The 25,339-nt window shown below is 36.2% G+C and overlaps 1 protein-coding gene across 3 annotated transcripts in view; it reads left to right on the top strand.

Annotated features, from left to right (window-relative positions):
* The window catches only part of ZDHHC15 (zinc finger DHHC-type palmitoyltransferase 15), a 171,381-nt gene that overhangs the window by 84,765 nt on the left and 61,277 nt on the right, over positions 1 to 25,339 (top strand). For all 3 annotated transcript variants that reach the window (XM_038587751.1, XM_038587752.1, XM_038587753.1), the window contains exons 4-7: positions 14,477 to 14,597; positions 17,648 to 17,717; positions 20,001 to 20,033; positions 20,763 to 20,883. In XM_038587751.1, the coding sequence (XP_038443679.1) occupies positions 14,477 to 14,597; positions 17,648 to 17,717; positions 20,001 to 20,033; positions 20,763 to 20,883 (345 nt within the window). The remainder of the gene's footprint in view (positions 1 to 14,476; positions 14,598 to 17,647; positions 17,718 to 20,000; positions 20,034 to 20,762; positions 20,884 to 25,339) is intronic.

Genomic DNA, 25,339 nt, shown 5'->3' with positions numbered 1-25,339 from the left:
ATAAAGAGCTTTCAAGATAGGCAGAAACCGAAAGAATATGTGACCACCAAACTAGCTCTGCAAGAAATATTAAGGGGGACTCTGTAAAAGAAATAGGAAGCCCAAAGAAATAATCCACAAAAACAGGGACTGAATAGGTATCATGATGACACTAAATTCATATCTTTCAATAGTAACTCTGAATGTGAATGTGCTAAATGATCCCATCAAAAGATGCAGGGTTTCAGAGTGCATAAAAAAGCAAGACCCTAGTACTGGAAGTCCTAGCCTCAGCAATCAGACAACAAAAAGACATTAAAGGCATTCAAATTGGCAAAGAAGAAGTCAAACTCTCCCTCTTCGCCGATGACATGATACTCTACATAGAAAACCCAAAAGTCTCCACCCCAAGATTGCTAGAACTCATACAGCAATTCGGTAGCGTGGCAGGATACAAAATCAATGCCCAGAAGTCAGTGGCATTTCTATACACAAACAATGAGACTGAAGAAAGAGAAATTAAGGAGTCAATCCCATTTACAATTGCACCCAAAAGCATAAGATACCTAGGAATAAACCTCACCAAAGATGTAAAGGATCTATACCCTCAAAACTATAGAACACTTCTGAAAGAAATTGAGGAAGACACAAAGAGATGGAAAAATATTCCATGCTCATGGATTGGCAGAATTAATATTGTGAAAATGTCAATGTTACCCAGGGCAATATACACGTTTAATGCAATCCCTATCAAAATACCATGGACTTTCTTCAGAGAGTTAGAACAAATTATTTTAAGATTTGTGTGGAATCAGAAAAGACCCCGAATAGCCAGGGGAATTTTAAAAAAGAAAACCATATCTGGGGGCATCACAATGCCAGATTTCAGGTTGTACTACAAAGCTGTGGTCATCAAGACAGTGTGGTACTGGCACAAAAACAGACACATAGATCAGTGGAACAGAATAGAGAATCCAGAAGTGGACCCTGAACTTTATGGGCAACTAATATTCGATAAAGGAGGAAAGACTATCCATTGGAAGAAAGACAGTCTCTTCAATAAATGGTGCTGGGAAAATTGGACATCCACATGCAGAAGAATGAAACTAGACCACTCTCTTTCACCATACACAAAGATAAACTCAAAATGGATGAAAGATCTAAATGTGAGACAAGATTCCATCAAAATCCTAGAGAAGAACACAGGCAACACCCTTTTTGAACTCGGCCATAGTAACTTCTTGCAAGATACATCCACAAAGGCAAAAGAAACAAAAGCAAAAATGAACTATTGGGACTTCATCAAGATAAGAAGCTTTTGCACAGCAAAGGATACAGTCAACAAAACTCAAAGACAACCTACAGAATGGGAGAAGATATTTGCAAATGACATATCAGATAAAGGGCTAGTTTCCAAGATCTATAAAGAACTTATTAAACTCAACAGCAAAGAAACAAACAATCCAATCATGAAATGGGCAAAAGACATGAACAGAAATCTCACAGAGGAAGACATAGACATGGCCAACATGCATATGAGAAAATGCTCTGCATCACTTGCCATCAGGGAAATACAAATCAAAACCACAATGAGATACCATCTCACACCAGTGAGAATGGGGAAAATTAACAAGGCAGGAAACAACAAATGTTGGAGAGGATGCGGAGAAAAGGGAACCCTCTTACACTGTTGGTGGGAATGTGAACTGGTGCAGCCACTCTGGAAAACTGTGTGGAGGTTCCTCAAACAGTTAAAAATATACCTGCCCTACGACCCAGCAATTGCACTGTTGGGGATTTACCCCAAAGATACAAATGCAATGAAACGCCGGGACACCTGCACCCCGATGTTTCTAGCAGCAATGGCCACTATAGCCAAACTGTGGAAGGAGCCTCGGTGTCCAACGAAAGATGAATGGATAAAGAAGATGTGGTTTATGTATACAATGGAATATTACTCAGCTATTAGAAATGACAAATACCCACCATTTGCTTCAACGTGGATGGAACTGGAGGGTATTATGCTGAGTGAAGTAAGTCAGTCGGAGAAGGACAAACATTATATGTTCTCATTCATTTGGGGAATATAAATAATAGTGAAAGGGAAAATAAGGGAAGGGAGAAGAAATGTGTGGGAAATATCAGAAAGGGAGACAGAACGTAAAGACTGCTAACTCTGGGAAACGAACTAGGGGTGGAAGAAGGGGAGGAGGGCGGGGGGTGGGAGTGAATGGGTGACGGGCACTGGGTATTATTCTGTATGTTAGTAAATTGAACACCAATTAAAAAAAAAACATAAAAAATAAAAAAAAAAAAAAGCAAGACCCATCTATTTGCTGTCTACAAGAGACGCATTTTAGACCTAAGGACACCGCCAGCCTGAAAATGAAAGGTTGGAGAACCATTTACAATTCAAATGGCCCTCAAGAGAAAGCTTGGGTAGCAATCCTCATATCAGATAAATTAAAGTATATCCCAAAGACTAGTAAGACATGAAGAGGGACACTGTATCATACTTAAAGGATCTGTCCAACAAGTGGACCTAACAATCATGAATATTTATGCCCCAAATGCGGGAGCTGCCAAGTATATCAATCGAATAATAACCAAAGTAAAGAAACGTAGATAATAATACATGTATAGTAGGAGACTTCAACACGGCATTTTCAGCAAATGACAGATATTCCAAGCACAACATCTACAAGGAAACAAGAGCTTTCAAGGATATACTGGACCAGATGGATTTCAGAGATATATACAGAACTTTGCATCTGAATGCAACTGAATACACATTCTTCTCGAGTGCACATGGAACTTTCTCCAGAATAGACCACATACTGGGTCACAAATCAGGTCTCACTGATACCAAAAGATTGGGATTGTCCCCTGCATATTTTCAGACCAAAATGCTTTGAGCCTTGAACTCAATCACAAGAAGAAATTTTAAAGAAACTCAAAAACATGGTTAAAGAGCATCCTGCTAAAAGATGAAAGGTTCAACCAGGAAATTAGAGAAGAATTAAAAAAATTCATGGAAACTAATGACAATGAAAATACAACTGTTCAAAATCTTTGGGATACAGCAAAAGCAGTCCTAAGAGGGAAATATATCGCAATACAAGCATCCGTCAAAAAATTGGAAAAAACTCAAATACACAAGCTAATCTTGCACCTAAAAGAACTGGAGAGGGATCCCTGGGTGGCGCAGCAGTTTGGCGCCTGCCTTTGGCCCAGGGCGCGATCCTGGAGACCCGGGATCGAATCCCACGTCGGGCTTCCGGTGCATGGAGCCTGCTTCTCCCTCTGCCTGTGTCTCTGCCTCTCTTTCTGTGTCTCTCATGAATAAATAAATAAATAATATTTATTCGATCCCGGGTCTCCAGGATCGCGCCCTGGGCCAAAGGCAGGCGCCAAACCACTGAGCCACCCAGGGGTCCCAATAAATAAAATCTTTAAAAAAAAAAGAACTGAAGAAAGAACAGCAAACAAAACCTACACCAAGCAAAGAGAGTTAATAAAGATTTGAACAGAAATCAATGAAATGGATTCCAGAGGAACTGTAGAACAGATCAACAAAACCAGGAGTTGGTTCTTTGAAAGAATTAATAAGATAGATAAACCATTAGCCAGCCTTATAAAAACAAAAGAGAAAAGACTCAATAAAATAACGAATGAGAAGGAGTGATCACCACCAATACCAAGGAAATACAAATGACTTTAGAAATGTATTATGAGCAGTTATATACCAATAAAGTAGGCAATCTAGAAGAAATGGATGCATTTCTGGAAAACCACAAACTACCAAAAGTGGAACAGGAAGAAATAGAAAACCTGAACAGGCCAAAAACCAGGGAGGAAATTGAAGCAGTCATCAAAAACCTCCCAAGACACAAAAGTCCAAGGCCAGATGGCTTCCCAGGGGAATTCTATCAAACATTAAAGAAGAAACCATACCTATTCTACTAAAGCTGTTTGGAAAGATAGAGACAGAATACTTCCAAACTCGTTCTATGAGGCCAGCATCACCTTAATTCCAAAACCAAAGACCGCAAGAAAAAGGAGAATTATAGACCAATATCCTGATGAACACAGATACAAAAATTCTCAATAAGACACTAGCCAATAGGAACCAAAAGTACATTGAGTATATTATTCATCATGACCAAGAGGGATTTATCCCAGAGATGCAAGGTTGGTTCAACACTCATGAAACAATCAATGTGATAGATCATATCAGCATGAGAAAACACAAGAACCATATGATCCTCTCAATAGATGCAGAGAAAGCATTTGAAAAAATCAGCATCCATTCCTGATCAAAACTCTTGAGAGTGTAGGGATTGAGGGAACATTCCTCAGAATCTTAAAATCCATCTATGAAAAGCCCACAGCAAATATCATCCTCAATGGGGAAAAACAAAGAGCCTTTCCCCTAAGAACAGGAACATGAAAGGGATGTCCACTCTCACCACTGCTATTCAACATAGTACTAGAAGTCCTAGCCTCACCAACCAGACAACAAAAAGAAATAAAAGAATTCCAATTGGCAAAGAAGTCAAACTCTCCCTCCTCCCAGATGACATGATACTGTACATAGAAAACCAAAAAAGACTCCACCCCATGATAGAACTCATAAAGCCATGCAGCACTGTGGCAGGATACAAAACCAATGCCCAGAAATCAGTGGCATTTCTATACACTAACAATGAGATTGAAGAAAGAGAAATTAAAGAGTTAATCCTATTTATAATTACACTCAAAAGCATAAGATGCTGAGGAATAATCCTAACCAAAGAGTTCTATACCCTAAAAACTACAGAACACTTCTGAAACAAATTGAAGAAGACTCAAAGAGATGGGAAATATTCCATGCTCATGGATTGGAAGAATTAATATTCTGAAAATGTCTATGCTCCCCTGGGCAATATACACGTTCAATGCAATCCCTGTCAAAGTACCATGGACTTTCTTCAGAGAGTTGGAACAAATCATCTTAAGATTTGTGTGGAATCAGAAAAGACCCCGAATGGCCAGGGGAATATTGAAAAAATAAAACCAGAGCTTGGGGCATCACCAGGCTGGATTTCAAGTTGTACTACAAAGCCCTGATCATCAAGACAGTGTGTACTGCCAAAACAAAACAAAACAAAACAAAACAAAAACAAAAACAAGAGACACATAGATCAATGGAACAGAACAAATAACCCAGAAGTGGGCTCTCAACTCTGGTCAACTAATATTCTATAAAGCAGGAAAGACTATCCACTGGGAAAAGGACAGTCTCTTCAATAAATGGTGCAGGAAAATTGGACAGCTACATGCAGAAGAATGAAACTAGACCATTTCCTTACAGCATACACAAAGATAAACTCAGAATGATGAAAGATAGAAATGTGGGACACGAATCCATCAAATTCCTAGGCAACACAAGAGAACAGAGGCAACACCCTTTTTGAACTTGGCCACAGCAACTTCTTGCAAGATACATCTATGAAGACAAGGGAAACAAAGCAAAAATGAACGATTGGACTTAAATCAAGATAAAAATCTTTTGCACAGCAAAAGAAACAGTCAAGAAAACTAAAAGACTACCTACAGAATGGGAGAAGATAATTGCAAATGAAATATCAGATAAAGGGCTAGTATCCAAGATCTATAATTAACTGATTAAACTCAACAGCAAAGAAACAATCCAATCACGAAATGGGCAGAAGACATGAACAGGAATTTCACCAAAGAAGACATAGACATGGCCAACAAGCACATGAGAAAATGCTCCGCATCACTGGCCATCAGGGAAATATAAATCAAAACCACATTGAGATACCACCTCACACCGTTAAGAATGGCGAAAATTAACAAGACAGGAAACCACAAATGTGGAGAAACGGGAACCCTCTTGCATTGTTGGTGGGAATGTGAACTGGTGCAGCCACTCTAGAAAGCTGTGTGGAGGTTCCTCAAAGAGTTAAAAATAGAGATACCCTATGACCCAGCAATTGCACTACTGGAGATTTACCCCAAAGATACAAATGCAGTGAAAAGCTGAGACACCTGCACCCCAATGTTTATAGCAGCAATGTGCACAATAGCCAAACTGTGGAAGGAGCCTCGGTGTCCATTGAAAGATGAATGGATAAAGAAGATGTGGTTTATGTATACAATGGAATATTACTCAGCCATTAGAAACAATAAATACCCATCATTTACTTCAATGTGGATAGAACTGGAGGGTATTTGCTGAGTGAAATAAGTCAATTGGAGAAGGAGAAACATTATATGGTTTTATTCATTTGGAGAATATAAAAAATAGTGAGAGAGATTAAAGGGGAAAGGAGAGAAAATGAGTGGGAAATATCAGAGAGTGTGACAGAACATGAGAGACTCCTAACTCTAGGAAACGAACAAGGGGTAGCGGAAAGGGAGGTGGGCAGGCAGATGGGGTGACTGGGTGATGGGCACTGAGTGGGGCACTTCACCAGATGAGCACTGGGTGTTATACTATATGTTGGCAAATCAAACTCCAATTAAAAAATATACAAAAATAAACTCTCATCAAATTAAAGGGAACATACCTCAACAGCATAAGGCCAAATATGATAAAACCACAGCTAATATCATATTCAACCATGAAAATCTGAAAGCTTTTTCTTTAAGATCAGGAACAAGACAAGCATGCCCACTCTCACCACTTCTATTCATTATAGTACTGTAAGTGCTAGGTAGAGCAATTAGGAAAGAGAAAGAAATAAAGGCACACAAATCAAAAAGGAAACAGTTTTTTGTTTTTAGATGACATAATCTTACTTATGGAAAACGCTAAAAAATACACAAGAAAAACCTTTTAGAATTAATAAATAAATTCAATAATGTTGCAAGGAAAAGAGAAAAAGACAAAGATCAGTTGTATTTCTATACCATAAAAAGAAACTATCCAAAAAAAAAAGTTAAAACAATTGCATTACAATAGCATCAGAAAGGATAAAATACTTAGGAATAAATTTAACCAAAGTTTTGACGGGACTATACAAGATAAACTACAAACAATGATGAAAGAAATTGAATAAGGCAATTAAATGGAAAGATTTCTTATGTTCATGAATTGGAAGAATTAATATTGTAAAAATGTCCACATACCCACAGCTATCTACAGATTCAGAGCAATACCTCTCAAGATTCCAATGCCATTTTTTACAGAAATATGAAAAACAATCCCAAAATTCATTTGGAATCATTAGAGATCCTAAATAATTAAGGCAATTTTGAGCAAGAAAAATAAAGCTGGAGGCGATACACTTCCTGATTTCAAATTACATTATAAATTTATAGCAATCAAAACAGTATCATACGGTCATAAAAAGAGACACATAGACCACTAGGAGAGAGCTCAAAATAAACCTATGCATATGCAATTAATCTTTAACAAAGTTGCCTAGAATACCCAATCGGAAAATGATAATCTCTTTAACAAATGTGCTGGGAAACTTGGATATTCACATGCAAAAGAAAAATTGGATCTTTACCTCAGAAAAATTCATTTAAAATGAATTAATGACTTGGGCAGCCCAGGTGGCTTAGTGGTTTAGCCCTGCCTTCAGCCCAGGGTGTGATCCTGGAGACCCGGGATTGAGTCCCACGTTGGCTCCCTGTGTGGAGCCTGTGTCTCCCTCTGCCTGTGTCTGCGCCTCTGTGTGTGTGTGTGTGTGTGTGTGTGTGTGTGTGTGTGTGTTCCATGAATAAATAAATAAAATCTTTAAAAAATAACATAAAATGAATTAATGACTTAAACAAAACACCTTAAACCATAATAATCCTAAAAGAAGAAAGAGGAAAATTCTTTGACAATGGTCTTAGCATAATATTTTGGATTTGACACCAAAGTCACACATTACAAAGGCAAAAATAAACAAGTGGGACTACATCAAACTAAAAAGTTTCTGCATAGCAAAAGTAACAACAAATACAATAGTAAGGCAATCTATGGAATGGGAGGAAATATTTGTAACTATTTGATAAGCAGTTATTATATAAAATATATGTGTAACTCATACAACTCAATAACAGTAGTAGTTACTGTTAATAATAATAATAATAATAGTAATAGCCTTATTAAGAATGGTCAAAGACCTATATAGATGTTTTTAAGAAGAATGTACAAATGGCACACAGGTACATGAAAAGGTACCCAACCTCACTAATCATCAGAAAAATGTAAACCAAAACCAAATCCTCACAACTATCAGGATTGCTATTATCAAAAATCTAGGCATAAACAAGTGTTGGTGAGGATGTGGAAGAAAGGGAATCCTTTTTCACTGTTTGACAGAATGTAAATTGCTACCGCCGTTATGGGAAACAATATCAAAGTTCCTCAGAAATTAGCAATAGAACGGTATAACATATGATCAAACAATCCCACTTCTAGTTATATATCCAAAAGATATGAAAACAGGTTGCTGAAGAGACATGCACTCCCATGTTTAATGCAGCATTATTTACAGTGATAAATATATAGAAACAACCTATTTGTTCATCAACAGAGGAGTGGATAGAGAAAATATGGGATATATGTTTAATAGAATATTATTCAGTTTTTAAAAATAAAGAAATCCTTCCATTTGCAACAACATGGATGTAACTGGAGGACATTATGCTAAGTGAAATAAGCCAGACACAGACAACTAGTGCATTATCTCACTTATATGTGAATCTTTAAAAAAAAAAAAAAAAAAGGTCAAACTCATCGTAATAAAGCAGAATGGTGGTTATCAGGAACTGGGAGGTGAGACTTAGGGGAAATATTGGCAAAAATATACAAAATTATAGCTATAAAATGAATGTTATGGAGACCTAATGTATAGAATGGCAACTATAATTAATAATTAGTAATATTGTATAATTAAAGTACTAAGAGAATAATTTCAAGTGTTGTACCACAACAAAAATCTTAACTCTGTGAGGTGACAGATGTTCATCAGCTTGATGTGGTAAGCATTTCATAATTTATATGTATATTAAAACATCACATGACATACCTTAAATATATCCAATTTTTATCCACCAGCCATATCTCAATAAAGCTGGAAAAAATAAAATGAATAAAATATTTAACTCAAAGAAAAAGAGAGGTGGACATTACATACTGATAAGATAATCAATTCAGCAAGAACATGCAGCAGTTATAAACATAAAGTGTGGCCCAAAATACAGGAGGTAAAAACACCCAGAATTGAAGAAAAAAATATACAGTTCTACAATAATTGGAGATTTCAATAACCCATTTCCAATAATGGATAAAACACCTAGATAGAAGACCAATAAGGAAATGGAGGATTTCATAACACTGTAAACCAACTAGATGTAACACACATGTATAGAATACTCCACCCCAAAATAGAAGAACATACACTCTTCTCATGAGCAAACAGGACATCCTCCAGTATAGACCCTATGTTAGGATGCAAAACAAGTCTCAATAAATTTAAGGATAGTGATCATATAAAGGATTTTCTCTGACTTTAGTGGAGTGAAACTAGAAATCAATAACTTAAGGAAAACTATAAATTTACAAATTTGTGAAATTAACTAAAAAATCATAAGGGAAATTTAAAAAATACTTTGAGGTTAAATGAGAAACAACATACCAAAAATTTTAGGATGCAATAAAGCGGGGTTCAGAGGAAAATTTATATCTATAAATACTTATATTATAAAAGGAGTAATATGTCAATTCAATATTCTTTACACCTTAAAGAATCAGAAAATGAAGAGCAATCTAACCCCAAAGTTAGCAGCAGTAAATAGTGAGGAATGGAGCAGAGATAAAACCAAATATAGAATAGAAAACAATAGAAATAGTAAAAACAAAATTGGGAATTTGAGACGATTGACAAAATTAAGAAACTTTTAGCTAGACTGAACAAAGAGAGATAGGACACAAACTACTAATATCAGAAATGAAAGTGGGACATTACTACAGAACTAACAGAAACAAAGAATAATAATAGTACGAGGGATTGTGCACCAACAAATTAGAAACCTAGATGAAATGGAAAAATTCCTAGAAATACACAAACTACCGAAATTGACTCAAGAAGAAAATATTTTTTAAACTTGTATATACATAAAATAAGTAAAGAGATTAATCAAAAAATAATCAACAAAGAAAAGCTCAGGACCAGATGGTTTCACAGGTAAATTCAATCAGAAGAATTAACATGAGTCCTTCTTAGAATCTTCCTAAAAGAGAGACAGACAGACAGACAGACAGGCAGACAGACAGAAAGAGAAGTGAGGAACACTTTCTCTAACCAATCCAAGTAGGCAAGAAAAAAAAAATAAAGGCATCCAAATTGGATAGAAAAAAAGTAACATTACCTCTGTTCACAGATAGTATGGTCTTACATGTAGAAAACTCTAAAGATTCCCCCAAAACACCTATTGGAAGTAATAAATTAACTCAGCAAAATTACAGGATACAAAATCAACACACAACAATTAGTTAATTAGTTACAATTCTATACACTAACAATGAATAATAAGAAAACAGTTACATTTACAATATTATGAAAAAGAAAAATACTTAGTAATAAACTTCATCAAGGAGGTGAAAATCTTCTACACTGAAAACTAAAAACTGTTGCTAAAAACAACTAGATACAAATAAATGGAAATACAGCTCATGTTCATGGATTAGAAAAGTTAATATTGTTAAGAATGTCATTACTATCCAAAGTAGTCTACAGATTTGATGCAAGCTCTATCAAAAGCACAATGATTTTTTTGCATAAATAGAAAATTCCATCTTAAAATTCATATGAAATCTTAAGGGACCCCCAAATAGCCAAAATAATCTTGAAAAAGAACAAAGTTGTAGGTGTCACTTACTTGTTTCTAACCTTACTACAAAGCTACAGTAATCAAAACAGGATGTTACAGACACAAAGGCTAATGGAATAGAAGTAAGAGCCTACTAATAAATTCTTACATATATGGCAGATGATTTTTGAAAAGGATGTCAAGACCATTCAATGGGGAAAAGATGGTCTTTTCGACAAATGGTAGTGGCAAAATTGGACATGCACATGCAAAATAATGAAGTTGGACTCATACCTTACAACATATAAAAAAATTAGCTCAAATGGATTAAGTACCTACACCTAAAAAGCTACAAAACCTTTAGAAAAAACATGGGTGGGTTGCCTGGGTGGTTCAGTTGGTTTAGCATCTGCCTTCAACCCAGGTCATGGTCCCAAGGACCCTGGGATGGAGCCCTGAGTTGGGATCCCTGCTCAAGGGGGCATCTGCTTCTCCCTCTCCCTCTGCTCCCACCCCATTCATGCCCTCTCTCATGTGTGCTCTCAAATAAATAAATAAATAAATAAATAAATAATCTTTAGAAAAAAAACATAGGGAATAAGTTTCATGACATTGGAGCTGGCAATGATTTCTTGGATATGACATCAAAAGCAGAGGAAACAAAAGTAAAAGTAAATTGGGCTACATTAAAGTTTAAACTTCTGGACATTAAAAAACACAACCAACAGGGTGAAAAGACAACCTATGGAATGGGAGAAAATGTTCACAAATTATATACTCAATAAATGTCGTTTATCCAGAGTATTTAAAGATTCTTACCACTCAACAACAAAAAGACAACCCAACTAATAAATGGGCAAATGATTTGACTAGACATTTCTCTGAAGAATATATGTGAATGGCCAACAAACACATGAAAAGATGATTGACATCATTAGTAAATAAAGAAATGTAAACTGATTACAAGAGATACCACTTCACATCCACTAAGAAGTCCAAAATGTACATACATACAGAAAAGAGAGAAAAGGAAGGAAGGAATAGAACAGCTGTTAATGTGGATGTGAGAAACTCTGAATCCTCATACATTGCTACTGGGAATGTAAAATGGTACAGCTGGTGTAGAAAACAATTTTTCAGTTTCTCATAAAGCTAAACATAAAGTTGTCTTGTGACCTAGCAATTCTATTACTAGGTATATGCTCAAGTTGAAAACATGTGTTCAAAAGTTATACACAATTGTCCATAGGGCACTATTACCTATAGCCAAAAGATGTAATATCCATCAACAGATGAATGGATAAACCAAGGATGGTATGTCCATAAATGGAGTATTATCCAGCCAATAACAAAAAGTGCATTACTGATACATGCCACACACAGAATGGATGAACCTTGAAAACATTATGCTAATTGAAAAACACCAGACACTAAAGACCACATATTGTTTGATACCATTTGTATGCAATATCCAGAAAGGAAAGAAATCTAATGAGGTGGAAAGTAGATTAATGGTTGCCAGAATCTGGGGATGAGGGAAGTAAGAAATTACTGCTTAATACATATGGGGTGTCCTTTTCGAGGTGATGAAAATATTCTGGAACTAGATAGTAGTGATGGCTGCCCAACACTGTGAATGTACTAAATACCACTGAATTGTACGCTATGAAATGTATACTTTAAAATGAAATTTTAGGGCACCTAGGTGGCTCAGTCATTTGAGCATCTGCCTTCAGCTCAGGTCATGATTCCAGGGTCCTGGAATCGAGCCCTACATTGGGGGCGGGGGGAGTCCCTGCTCAGCAGGAAGTATGCTTCTCCCTCTACCCTTCCTGCCTGCTTGTGATCTCTCTTTCTTTCATGCTTTATCTCAAATAAATAAATAAATAAAAATCTTAAAAAAAAAATAAAATGGAATTTTATGTTATGTGGATTTTAGCTCAGTGTAAATAACTGTCCCCTTCACACTATTTAGAAAGCTTGTAGGCCAACAGAAAGGCTGAATGGTTGGGAGTTTTGTAGGACTAAACTGGGTGGAATGATAGTAAGATTTAAATAAGAATTGCAAATTTCTAACACCTAAGACTACATCTTCATCATTTTTAATTGGTAAAAAAAAAAAAAAGTGAGTCTTTGGGGCCTATTTCATAGCCATGATATTTATTTCTCTAGTACCAAATACATCCCAATCTATCACCTAATACCAAATACATCCCAATCTATCACCAATTGCCCACCCAAAATGTGTTTACTGGTTAATTGCATTCTAATCCTCAAATGACGTGTTTAGTACCAGATAGGGCATCCAGAGATGACATCTTATTCCAATCCAAAGCTTACTTTTTGTTACTTGATGAAACAAGGTTTTCATCATATACTAGCAGTAACAACTCTGCCTCTGCTTTTCAAGCAGGTGCAGTATGCCACACAAAAGTTATATTCCCAAGGTCAACCCCCAAATTAAAGTGCTTCCCCAAGTGCTACTTTTATCAAAATAAAAAATAATTGTTTAGGGGCACCTAGGTGGCTCAGTGGTTGAGCCTTGGCTCAACCTTGCCTTTGGCTCAGTTCGTGATCCCAGGGTCCTGGGATTGAATCCCATATTGGGCTCCCTGCAGGGAGCCTGCTTCTCCCTCTGCCTTTGTCTCTGCCTCTCTCTCTCTGTCTCTCATGAATAAATAAATAAAATCTTCAAAATAATAATTGTTTAAACTTTATACTACTAACTAGAATAGTTAAATCTAAAATTCTAGTATCAAATCTTTTAAATGATTTAAGAAATTGAACTTGTAAAAGAAACTTTTAATTACTCATTATCCAGTACTTTTATATCAATCTTATAAAATAGGTATTATTTCCTCTATTTCACAGAGGAAGAAACTTGGGTTAAGAGTGTCTGGTTTTTCAAAGTGATTTTTTTTAACTATTAAGTGGAAGAGATGAGGTTTAAACCCCAAAAATCTGATCACAGACCTTTTTTTTTCACCTCTGCCTACCTTTTGGCCCAGAGAGAAGAAAGCTTTCAAGTCTATGTTACTCTGGAAAATTGTTGACATATCTTTTGCAAGATTAGCAAAGTGTGGTGCCAATGTTGGCAATAAGCTTCGTATCAGACTAAAAATTTCTGAAATAGTGAGATTACCCAAATTTCTACTCATTTGCAAAATTAGAATATAGTGTCACAAGCAGTCTCATCCATCTTCCCTAAGAGTGCAACCTCTGAAAAATAACTACAACTTAATAACAATCATCGTTAATCATCAATAGGGCCTGGCAGCGAAACATCACACATCTGTATATAACATCATATTATGGTATAATGGAGTAGAAAAGGCACAAGTCTTAGAGCCCAGTGAACTGGGTTTGGAGCTTAGTTTTGCTACATACTAGTTAAGTGAGTATAACCATGGACAAAGTACTTAATCTTGCTAAATTTTCTTTTCTTTATTTATAAAACAATACTACCTATCACATGGACTTATGAAAATTAATATAAAAGCCAGATTACAATAATTAAGATGATTATGCCAAGAAAGTTATGAGCCAAATTGGTACCTGGACTCCAAGGGTAAATAACAAATATTTTCATCTAAATAGTTATTGTTTAAATGTTAAAATGTTTTTAACATATTCTGTAAACCTTGGAAAATAAAGTCTGCCCTGTCACTTCTGCTTCTAGTTCCACTTGTCCTATTCAGACAAGGAACGCTATGAAAATGAAGAGAGACCTGAGGTCCAGAAGCAGATGCTCGTCGATATGGCCAAAAAGCTACCGGTTTACACAAGAACTGGGAGTGGAGGTCAGTTCATCCAGAGTCACCTAGAGAATCGGCAAGTCACCTTTTGAGACTAGCAAGGATCTGAAAAAGTCTAAGTCATATGTATCCACAGGCTCATCTGTATACTTAGCACTGGAGTCTACCACTAACATTTTACTATGTTACTTTATCACATATCTGTCTACAAACCCATCCCTCTATCCATCATCCATAAAGCCATCTTATTTATTCATACATTTCAAATTAAGCAGCAGATATCAGTATACATCTACCTTAATATTTTATCATTCTTTTCAGGGTGAAATTTGCATACAAAGACATATACAAATCTTAAGCGTGCCATTCAGTATTTTGACAAATGTACACATCTGTGTTACCAAAACTTCTATAAATATTACCACACTCCCAGAAAGGTCTCTCATGCTCCTTCCCAGTCAATCTCATCAACCACCACCAAGACAACCACTATTCTGATAGTTTTCCATCATAGATTAGTTTTACCTGCTCTAGAATTTTATATAATTGTAATCATACAGTATGTACTATTGTATATGGCTTCTTTTACTTAGCATAATATTTTTTGGGATTCATTCACATTGCTGTGTATTTTACTCCTTTTATTGCTAAGTAATATTTCATTGTGTGAATATAGGATAGTTTGTTTATCCATTCACCAGCTGATGCACATTTGGTGTTTCCAGTGCTTAGCTATCATGAGTAAATTTGCAATTAATATTCTTGTGCAAGTATTTGTGCAGAGATATGTCATCTTTCTTGGACAAATGTCCACTATGGAATTTGACTATTAGTTTAAATCGATATTACTAGCTGAACCAATTCTCCACCTTTCGAAATTTGAAAATCAAACCTCTTTTGACAAGTCATTATAATGCTTCTAATAAGGAAGATTGTGTCTCAAGGCTTTGAGAATTATACTGTTAGACATTTATGTTCATCTGTTTGTCATTTATTTATTCAGTAATCATTTGTTAAGATCCAATGTGGCAATTGGGGGAATTTTAATATGGTCTGGGTATTAGTTATTAGGGACTTTATTAATTTTGTTAAAGCATTGATGTCATGGTGGTCATGATTTTTTATTAGTCTTCATACATACTGAAATATGGTGAAAAGTAGACATGAAATATTTTCATGTAATTTCTCACAGTAGTAATTTCTTACAGTAGTAAACAGAATGATATGATAGAACAGATTGATTACAAACTAAAGATATAAGGGATGAATTGGACCCGAGATAAATTTTGTTTGATCTCTAAAGTATCTTTTAAAACTTTGCATTTGTTACTGATTTTTAACAATTAGAATATTTCCACATGAAATTCTATATTTCTGGCTTCTCTTGAAAATTCGGACTATGGCAGCATTCAATCTGCATTTTCACATGGCAAAAGTTAGTTAGCTAAAGCTGAGTAGGATCCACTCTCTTTAAATAAGGCCTACATTCTCAAGTTCTCTCACAGTCTCCAACTGGCTGCTTCACTCATTTCTCACTATTCTCTGGACCCTTGAATCATTTGTTTGCAGCCCTATGATATAGAGAAGGATCCTATGAGGAAATATCATTTGATTTGAGACCTGAATAATAAAAAGTAACTAGCAGGAAGTAAAGAGCAGAGGGACTAACATCCCAGGCAGAAGGAACTGCAAGTACAAAAGTCCCTTATACCGGAACAAGCTTGCAGTATTAGAATAGACAGATAGCCATGGAACTGGAGGATAAAAACTGGAGAGTGATACCAATTAAAACTGAAGAGGCAAGCAGAGGCCAGATGATGCAGACCTTGGTAAGGAATTTGGATTTTATTCTAATGGCATTAGAAGTCCATTGAAGGTTTTAAGTAAAAATGATATAATCTGATTTACATTTTAACAGATCATCTGGCTATTCTGTAGAGAACATATGCGGAACATGAATGAAAGCAGAGTAAATAATAAGGCATCTATTGCAGCCATCCAAATGAGAGATAATGGTGGCTTAAACTGGGCAATGGCATTACTGTATCTTTAAAAACATCTGAATGAATTAAGCATGAATGTCCTTCTCCCTTTTTCCTTGACTCATCTATAACCATACTTTTGTCATCCTCCCCATTGCTAGACATAAACACAAACTGCTGAATTAGTGGTCCATTATGCTGAATCAGTTATGTGTGCTTAATGTACACTTCAGATGAATTATTATGTTAGCTCAAATTATACATGATTTTAGTTGTTTCACTTAATAATAATTACATTAAACAGTCATACTCATCAATGAACAGAGAAAAAATGAGAAGAAAAAGAAAATGTCTTTCATCTAAGGGAAATAAAGAAAAAAGGAAGGAGAGAAGGAAGAGGGAGAAATGTTATATATATATATATATATATATATATATATATATATATATATATTATATGTATGAAATATATATATGTGCATACTGAAATATAGTGAAAAGTAGACAGGAAATTATATGTATAATTTCTCACAGTAGTAAACAGAATGATATGATAGAACAAAGATTGGTTATAAACCAAAGGCATATGGTATGAATTGGAGATTTACAGAGTGAAGAGAACCCTGAATCAACTAAGGAATCAGGAAAACCATAGTGGTCACTGTCCTGCCGTTTACTTGCTATGTGATCTTGTGGAAGTCACTTGATATGGCTCAAGTCTTTACTTCCTTTATTTGTGAAATGGTCAATTGAATTGATTATTTTCATATAGGAAAGTTGGAGTAAACAGAATTTAAATTATTTTCCCATAATTTTCCCAATTGTCAAGCAGTTGACAGTATAGTTTGTTTTATAATGCCAAATCTTATTATCAGATATCCAGATATGAAAACTTTCCCCTTTACCTTCATCCCCTAAAAGATGCCATCAAGACTAAACAGGAGAAAAAAATACATACCACAATTCTCTTCTGTGAAATGCCTTTTTCTTGGTAATTTGAGATGACTTTGACTACTTGTAATCAGTGTATAACAAGTCATCCAGATAGGCTAACAAGATACATAGTGTCATACTGAGCCCTAACCAATGCTAACCATTTTATTTCTCCTATAGCTGTTAGATTCTGTGACAGGTGCCATTTGATCAAGCCAGATCGCTGCCACCACTGCTCTGTCTGTGCCATGTAAGTGACATCCATATTTCCCCTGGGCTGAACTTGGACAACAAAGTGATTGATCCTAGCATGTGACCATGCCTAGATAAGAGCATTTCTTTTCAATCATAATGAGCACATGCCATACACCCTCTTGGAATGATGGTGATTCAAAGTATTCTAAAGATAGGAAAGGGATATAAAACCCCATTTTAAAAATAAATATTCAAGGTACCTGAGTGGTTCAGTCAGTTGAGGATTTAAATCTTGATTTCAGCTCAGGTCATGTTCTCAGGGTCCTGGGATAGAGCCAAACATCAGATTCCATGCTCAGAGGGGAATCTACTTCTCCCCCCTTCCTTCTCCATTCCCTCTGCTTGTGTTCTCTCTTTCATATTCTCTTTCTCAAATAAATAAAGAAAATCTTTAAAAATAATAAATTAAAATAAAACTTTATTTTAGAAGTTTTAGATTTATAGAATTATTGTGATGATAGTTCTCATATGTTCTACAACCAGTTTCCCTTATTGTCAACATGTTGCATTAATATGATACATTTGTTACAGTTAATGAACCAACATCAATTCATTATTTTTAATTGAAGCCTATACTCTATTTAGATTTCCTCAGTTTTATTTAGTATTCTTTATCTTTTCCAAGATCCCATTCAGGATATCACATTACATTTAGTTGGCATGTCTTCTTAGGCTCTTTTAGCTCTGACAGTTTCTCAGACTTTACTTGTTTTTGATAACTATGACAGTTTTTAGGATTTTAGGACTAATGATCAGCTATTTTGTAGAATATCCCTCAGTTGGGATTTGTCTGACATTTTTCTCATGATTAGACTTGGGTACTATGTTTTGGGTAGGAAGAGCTTAGAGGTAAAGTACCATTATTGTATCAATAGCACATACTATGAACATGACTTATCACTCCAATATTAACGTTGATCATCTAGCTGAGGTAGTGTTTGTCAGACTTCTGTAATGTAAATTTACTGTTCCTCCTCTGCTTCCTTTACTCTTTGGAAGGAAGTCACTATGTATAGCCCAAACTAAAGGAATGGAGGAAGCTATGCTCTCCCTCCTTGAAGGCAGAGTATCTACATAAATTGTTTGGAATTCTTCTGCATGGGAGTTTATCTCTTCTCCTTTGTTTGCTTGTTTATTTGTTGATTATTCATTTAAGTATATAGGCATGGATATTCCTTTATACTGTGGGTTATACCTCAATATCACTTTATTTTCTTACTCGAATTACTCTAGCTTTGTAAAGTCACATCTTTATGTTAATAAATATAATCTTCATGTTCTTCTTGGTGTGTGTTCCACCCATATTTCTTACTCTTGATTCAAACGGATCTGTCAAAAGTTCAGAAATACCCAATGTGAAACAAATAAATCACCAGAATAGTGATTAGTAGATTTTCTTGTTTTTTTAAAAGGTTTTATTTATTTATTTGAGAGAAAGAGAGCCAGAGAGAAAGAGTACAAGCAGAGGAGGAGCAGAGGACAAGGCAGAAGAAGACTCCTGACTGAGCAGGGAGCCCAATGCAGGGCTCGATCCCAGGACTCCAGGATCATGACCTGAGCCGAAGGCAGACACTTAACTGACTGAGCCACCCAGGTGCCCATAATTAGCAAAATTTTATTGTGTACACACAAAAAAGTTTGCAAACCAGGAGCACTCAAACCAAAGCATAAAATGAGGCTTGAGGTATATTTATATAAAATAGCTTATATAGTGAGAAAATAAGGGCTTTTTATTCTTCACAGTGATTAGTTAGAATATTTAGAATTTTCTTAAGTGATAGAAACTTGGTCAGTGATTATATAAACCTTGGAAAACAGTTTAAATTTTACTAATGATTTCCAGAGTCATAAGCAAGAAATGACCCAGGTCAAGTCAGTCTTACAAAGTAAGCTAAATTAAGCTTTGTTTGTATGACTAAACTGGTTTTGTACGCTTGGGAAATTTTCAAAGGTGTTCTCCATTTGTTTTTTTTATTTTAAAAGATTGTAGCCATGTGTTGTTTTCTGTACTTTTATTAATCTGTATATTGAGCAAAATGGGGGAGATATCTTGAACTTCTAGGCATGTAACTTGCTGCCAGCATAATCCTGTAAAGTGTCGTGATTGGCTTATCCTAGAAATAACTGAAGACAAAATAGTTTTGCAGTAGCTCATAGTGGAAATCTAGGAATGAGTGTACTGGTACCATGTAAAAATACTGAGATTTGAGTTCAATTATGAAGTGTTACTTCATTTCCGTAGCTCCACTTACCACATTGTATTTTGTTTATTTTGTAGGTGTGTATTAAAAATGGACCATCACTGCCCTTGGTATGTCCTTCTGATTCATTTCTTTACTCTGAAAGGGTCAAAATTGCTCAAAATACCTACCTTCCTAAGCATAGTTGTAATGTGTGTGTTTCTACAACGATAAATCACTGGGTTTTGTATGTACATGGGGAACAGGGGAGGCATAACATTTTAAAGCAAAAATAAATATACCACCAAAGGTATGGTAGTGAATTCTTGGGCTCTCAAAGTTAGCTGGGTGTAGTAATGAAATCAAGCACAAATAGTTTTCTTCTTTGACATTATACAATTCAGTTCTATTTTTAGTTGTCTTGATGCTTGAAATATTCTAGATTGTTAATTTCAGGAATTCTTCTCCAAATTCCATAGGTCTGACTTAGGGAATCCATCTGAAACCATGTAACTACAAAGAGGACATGCCATACTATACTAAGTATAGCTGTTGAAATTGTAATAGGTTTTCAGCATCCAAGATTCAGGTTTCCTTGGGTGGGTCAGAAACCAGTCCAGAACTATTAAGTAGGCCAGGTGTCTCTATGCCTGTAAATGAAAGGAAAAACAAGTGAGACATGAACTTGTTCTTCCAATCTATTCCTATTAAGGGACTTCTATTTCTTTTGAGTTTCTACACAACACATAATGAAGTAGCAGGAGTAACATACTTCATTGCTTTGTTCACTTATGTATCAGTGTGTTTTCAATCAATGGATCTTGATTTCAAATTAGTTTTCCTTTTTTTTCTTTTTTTAGGGTTAATAATTGCATTGGATTTTCCAACTACAAATTCTTTCTTCAGTTCTTAGCTTATTCTGTTCTCTACTGCCTGTATATTGCTACAACAGTCTTCAACTATTTCATCAAATACTGGAGAGTAAGTCATCACCAGAACAAATACATACCTACTCCAATCTGTGATATTTTTCAACTTTTTTTTTTTTTTTTTTTTTACATTTTGAAATAGCTAATACTAAAGTAACCAGAAAGGAAGGCACCAAAAACAAATTTCCCATGTTGACTATTCTGAGATTTAGGAATTTGTTATTTAAGGATTCCACTTAAACAAATTTATGTCATACATGAGAATCTCGTTAAGACCCTTAAGAACCTAATCTCTTGACTCTTAGTGATTCTTTATAATGTACTTATCTAGTCAAGTTTAAAAATCCACTTCTTTCCAATTATAGATTTCTAAAATGTTGAAAGTAATTTTGAATCTCTAGTTTCCTAAGAAAAATGCTAGCAAAAGACTTTCTCATTTCCTGTTCAAAAGAGAAATGCAAATTTTCTACTGAACAGAAAAATTAATTGACTCATCTTCGCATATGACCAAAATGAAATGAGTCTTATTGAACTTTGTATGACAAACACTGGGTTGAGAATTGGGAAACCTAAGTTCTAATGCTGGCTCTGTTACCTGCTTCACTGACTCACTGCCAAGATCAGATAAAACATATGTTAAAAGTATTTTACCTTTCAACATACAATTTTGATGATTATAGTGAAATCTAAAAAATAATTTCATATTTCTTCTACTTGAAGATTTCAACTATACTCTATTTCCAAAAGAGTTGAAGGCAGATTTTTACTTTACATATGTGTATGAAGTCTGGCAGCAGTATAGTAATTTTTTTTTATTTCATACAAATGGACTTCAGAAGATATCTCTTCCCCACAATTCCAGTACAGTAGTTAAAATATCATAATCTTCCATGATGAGGGTTCCAAACTGAAAACAAGTGGCAAAAGACAGATATGGGCAGAGCTATTAGTTATTACTGTAGGAATTATATAAGAGCCCATATAACAGGAATATCTTACCTCAGGTGAAAAGGTAAAGCAGCAGGGAAAGAATGTGAATCCTGTGACCAGAATAAAGATTATAATAAACTGGAGAACAAAGAAGAAAGACAGGCAGTGAGAACCTAAATACCTGAGAGTAGTTAAATTATTTAGTGCTTTTATCCCTACTAGTGTAGAAAATACAATATAGAAAATTATAGTGATGTGCTTTCCATTCCCTCAACTTGCTTAATTGATTCAGATATTTAATAACTTTAAGAATCAGGAATTATATAATGTATACCAAAATATCAACTCAGAGATACAAAAGTATAAGCAGAAATGAAATTTTCTCTTAAATTTTCCCCAAATACAAAATGTTTCATTATCTTCCATCTCTTCTATGGCTCCTTTCCACATCACAGGATCTCTTATCTATTGCTCAGGTTTTTATGACCTGTTTGGCATCCCCTTCACATACTGAGTTACTACCTGAATGTAAAGAAAATCTATTATATCCAATTCAGCAGGGAAAGTGTCAGCCTTGGTCTTCACTACAGATCTTACTTGGTCTTCACTACAGACCTTACTTGGTTTTCAATACATAGGCTACTGCTATTTAAGAACTCTTTATGGAGTAAACAATGTTGCATTTTACACATTTTACCTTGGCCCTCTAAGTCAGTCAAATCATCAACTACCACAATGCTATCCAGGTTCTGTATGCACTTTTTATTATTGAAAGATTATATTTGGATATGAATTAATTACTAGAAATATGTCAGTATTCACAAGCACAAGAATATAGCCTCGTACTTTTTCTATACCCTCATTTTTTCTCTACAATAGACTAGCTCATGCCTGACAGATGGGACATAAGAAAACCTGTCTTGGCTTGCCTTCATAATGAAAAGGACATTGACTATTCAGAGAAATGCTTCTTTGCAGTCTCTCTAACCAGAAAGCACTTTGGGGTGGTTTAGAGAAAGCTTTCTCAGTTTAAATTGAGTCTCACCTTAAAATAAAAAGTAAATACTGCCATGTATTTTAAAAACCATGTGTCAAGGAGACTAGTGGTTCTCCTAAGAACAGCAACCCCCATTTACCATTTTCAAAGTACTTTCATACCTATTATCTCATCTTCTCACCATAGCCTTATAAAGTACACAGAACAGGAATTGTTAGTCTCATTTAAAAATTATAAAGTTGAGGCTCACTGGAAGCTGTCTGACCCTAAACCCAGAGATCTTAAACACTATGCCATACCCTATTGCTATTATGGTCCTGCTATGGAAAAGCTATAGCTCCTTTGGAATAAAGAATTCAGAAAACTATCATCAAAGAATGTTTTTTTCTCTATATATTAGCTTAAAGAGTAGCATCTTCGATAGGAAATTGATCTTTGCCTTATTAAAAAGTAGTAATATACCCCTTCCGCACTGGGACATGAATCTCCTCACAGAGACTGTGAATTATTTTAGAGCCAAAATAGTAGTAGTATTCTACCAAATTCCCCTGAACTGTTTCTGGTGATTATTGCTTTGAGTAATTTAGCTTAGTTATCTCCTGGGAAAGTAATTTTGAACATAGGGCTGTCAACCTCTTCTAACAAGAAAGGACTTTATCAAGGGATATCCTTTGGCATATAAAAGATAGTTCTGCAAGAGCAATTAAGGGAGGAAAAGACTTCCAGCTTAACTACCCAGAGTGTGAACTTTCTATCAGTCCCTCTTGCCCAGACATTTCCTATTGCCCACTTAAACATGAAAGGTAAGAAGTAAAATAAATGTAAGCTTTAAAAGCTTTAACAAACATACTAGTAGAGATTATGAAAGCAAAAACCTAGTTGGGCTAAAACCACTACAAAACAATGTATAAAATTTTTCCTATAAACTCAGAACAAAACAAACACATACTAATCAAATTCAGTTTGGGTGCTTAGGCCAAGATTTTATGGAGGGATCATTTCAGAAAGGAGCTTCATTCAGATAAAGGTTTCTGAAGGTTGAAGTCCCTGAGGTAACTATTTCCTGGGGCGCTCTGCCCCCATGCAAACTTTACCCAGACCACCCCTCAGCTGAAAACATCTGACTGACTGATTTCCCTTTATCTTCATCCTTCAAACATATATACTCTGAAAGATCCCCAATATTTCCTTACATCAAAATAAATAAAAATCTTCTTTAAGAAAGAAATCTGTGCTATTTGAATTTTCCAAGGGTTTTCAAGTCTTAATTTTTTCCTTCCAAATTGAAGTAGAACAAGATACTAATGTTAAGGTCCACTTCAATCAAGAATCACTTTTAATTTTATTACTCAAGAGTATTTGGAAATACTTTAATACAATTCATTATGCCAAAACAATTATCAGCACAGGAAAGGGGGAAATAAAAAAACTTCTCTCAACTGCTCACTCCAGAATTGAAATTGTTTTCTAATGTTCTCTTCAGAAGATAAAAAGTTATACATTGTGCATGCAGCTTTAAGGCTACATGTAAAAAAGAAAGCTGATTCCACATGGAAAATAAGATGTCCCAGATAATTATAAAAGTCTTTAGCTACCTACTTTTACAATTGCCTGTCAAATCCTGCCTGAATTTACTGTCCAATGAGCTATTTTTCACAGGATGTGAGATACCAGGACATTCTACTTCAACCATAAAAAACAGAAAGATGGCGGAAGAGTAGGGTGACCAAATCACCTGTCTCCACCAAATTACCTAGAAAACCTTCAAATTATCCTGAAAATCTAAGAATTCGGCCTGAGAATTAAAGAGAGAACACCTGGAATGCTACAGTGAGAAGAGTTTGCGCTTCTGTCAAGGTAGGAAGACGGGAAAAAAGAAATAAAGAAACAAAGGCATCCAAGGGGGAGGGGCCCCGCGAGGAGCCGGGCTGAGGCCAGGGCGAGTGTCCCCAGGACAAGAGAGCCCCGTCCCGGAGAAGCAGGAGCTGCACCAACCTTCCCGGGCAGAAAGGGGCTCGCAGGGAGTTGGAGCAGGACCCAGGAGGGCGAGGATGCCCTCGGGCTCCCCGGACAGTAACAGCAACTGCGCACCCAGGAGAGTGCGCCGAGCTCCCTAAGGGCTGCAGCGCGCACGGCGGGACCCGGCAGGACCCAGAGCAGCTCAGAGGGGCTCGGGCGGCGGCTCCGTGGAGGGGGCTGCGCGGCCCCGGGAGCAGCTCAGAGGGGCTCAGGCAGAGGAAGAGGCTCCGTGCGGAGGGGGCTGCGCGGTTCCAGGAGCAGCTCGGGGGGGGCTCGGGCGGCGGCTCCGCGGAGGGGGCTGCGCGGCCCGGGAGCGCGAATCCAACAGCGCAGGCCCCGGACCACAGGGCGCCGAGACACAGCCCAGGATCCAGCCTCCCCCCGGGACAGGCAGAGGCCCGGAGGGCCCAGGACCGCAAGGACGCTCCTGGCCCGAGCTGAGCAGATCAGCGGCCCGCCCCGGAGCCTCCAGGCCCTGCAGACGGAGAGCTCCGGAGTTACTGCGGGGGCTGACTCCAGGGCTCCAGAGCTAGCCCCGCCACTAGGGCTGTTGCTCCTGGGG

The sequence above is a fragment of the Canis lupus genome, chromosome X, assembly GCF_011100685.1.
Source record: "Canis lupus familiaris isolate Mischka breed German Shepherd chromosome X, alternate assembly UU_Cfam_GSD_1.0, whole genome shotgun sequence".
NCBI lineage: Eukaryota > Metazoa > Chordata > Mammalia > Carnivora > Canidae > Canis > Canis lupus.
Note: the sequence above shows the minus strand (reverse complement) of the source record. Positions and strands in the feature narration are given on the sequence as shown.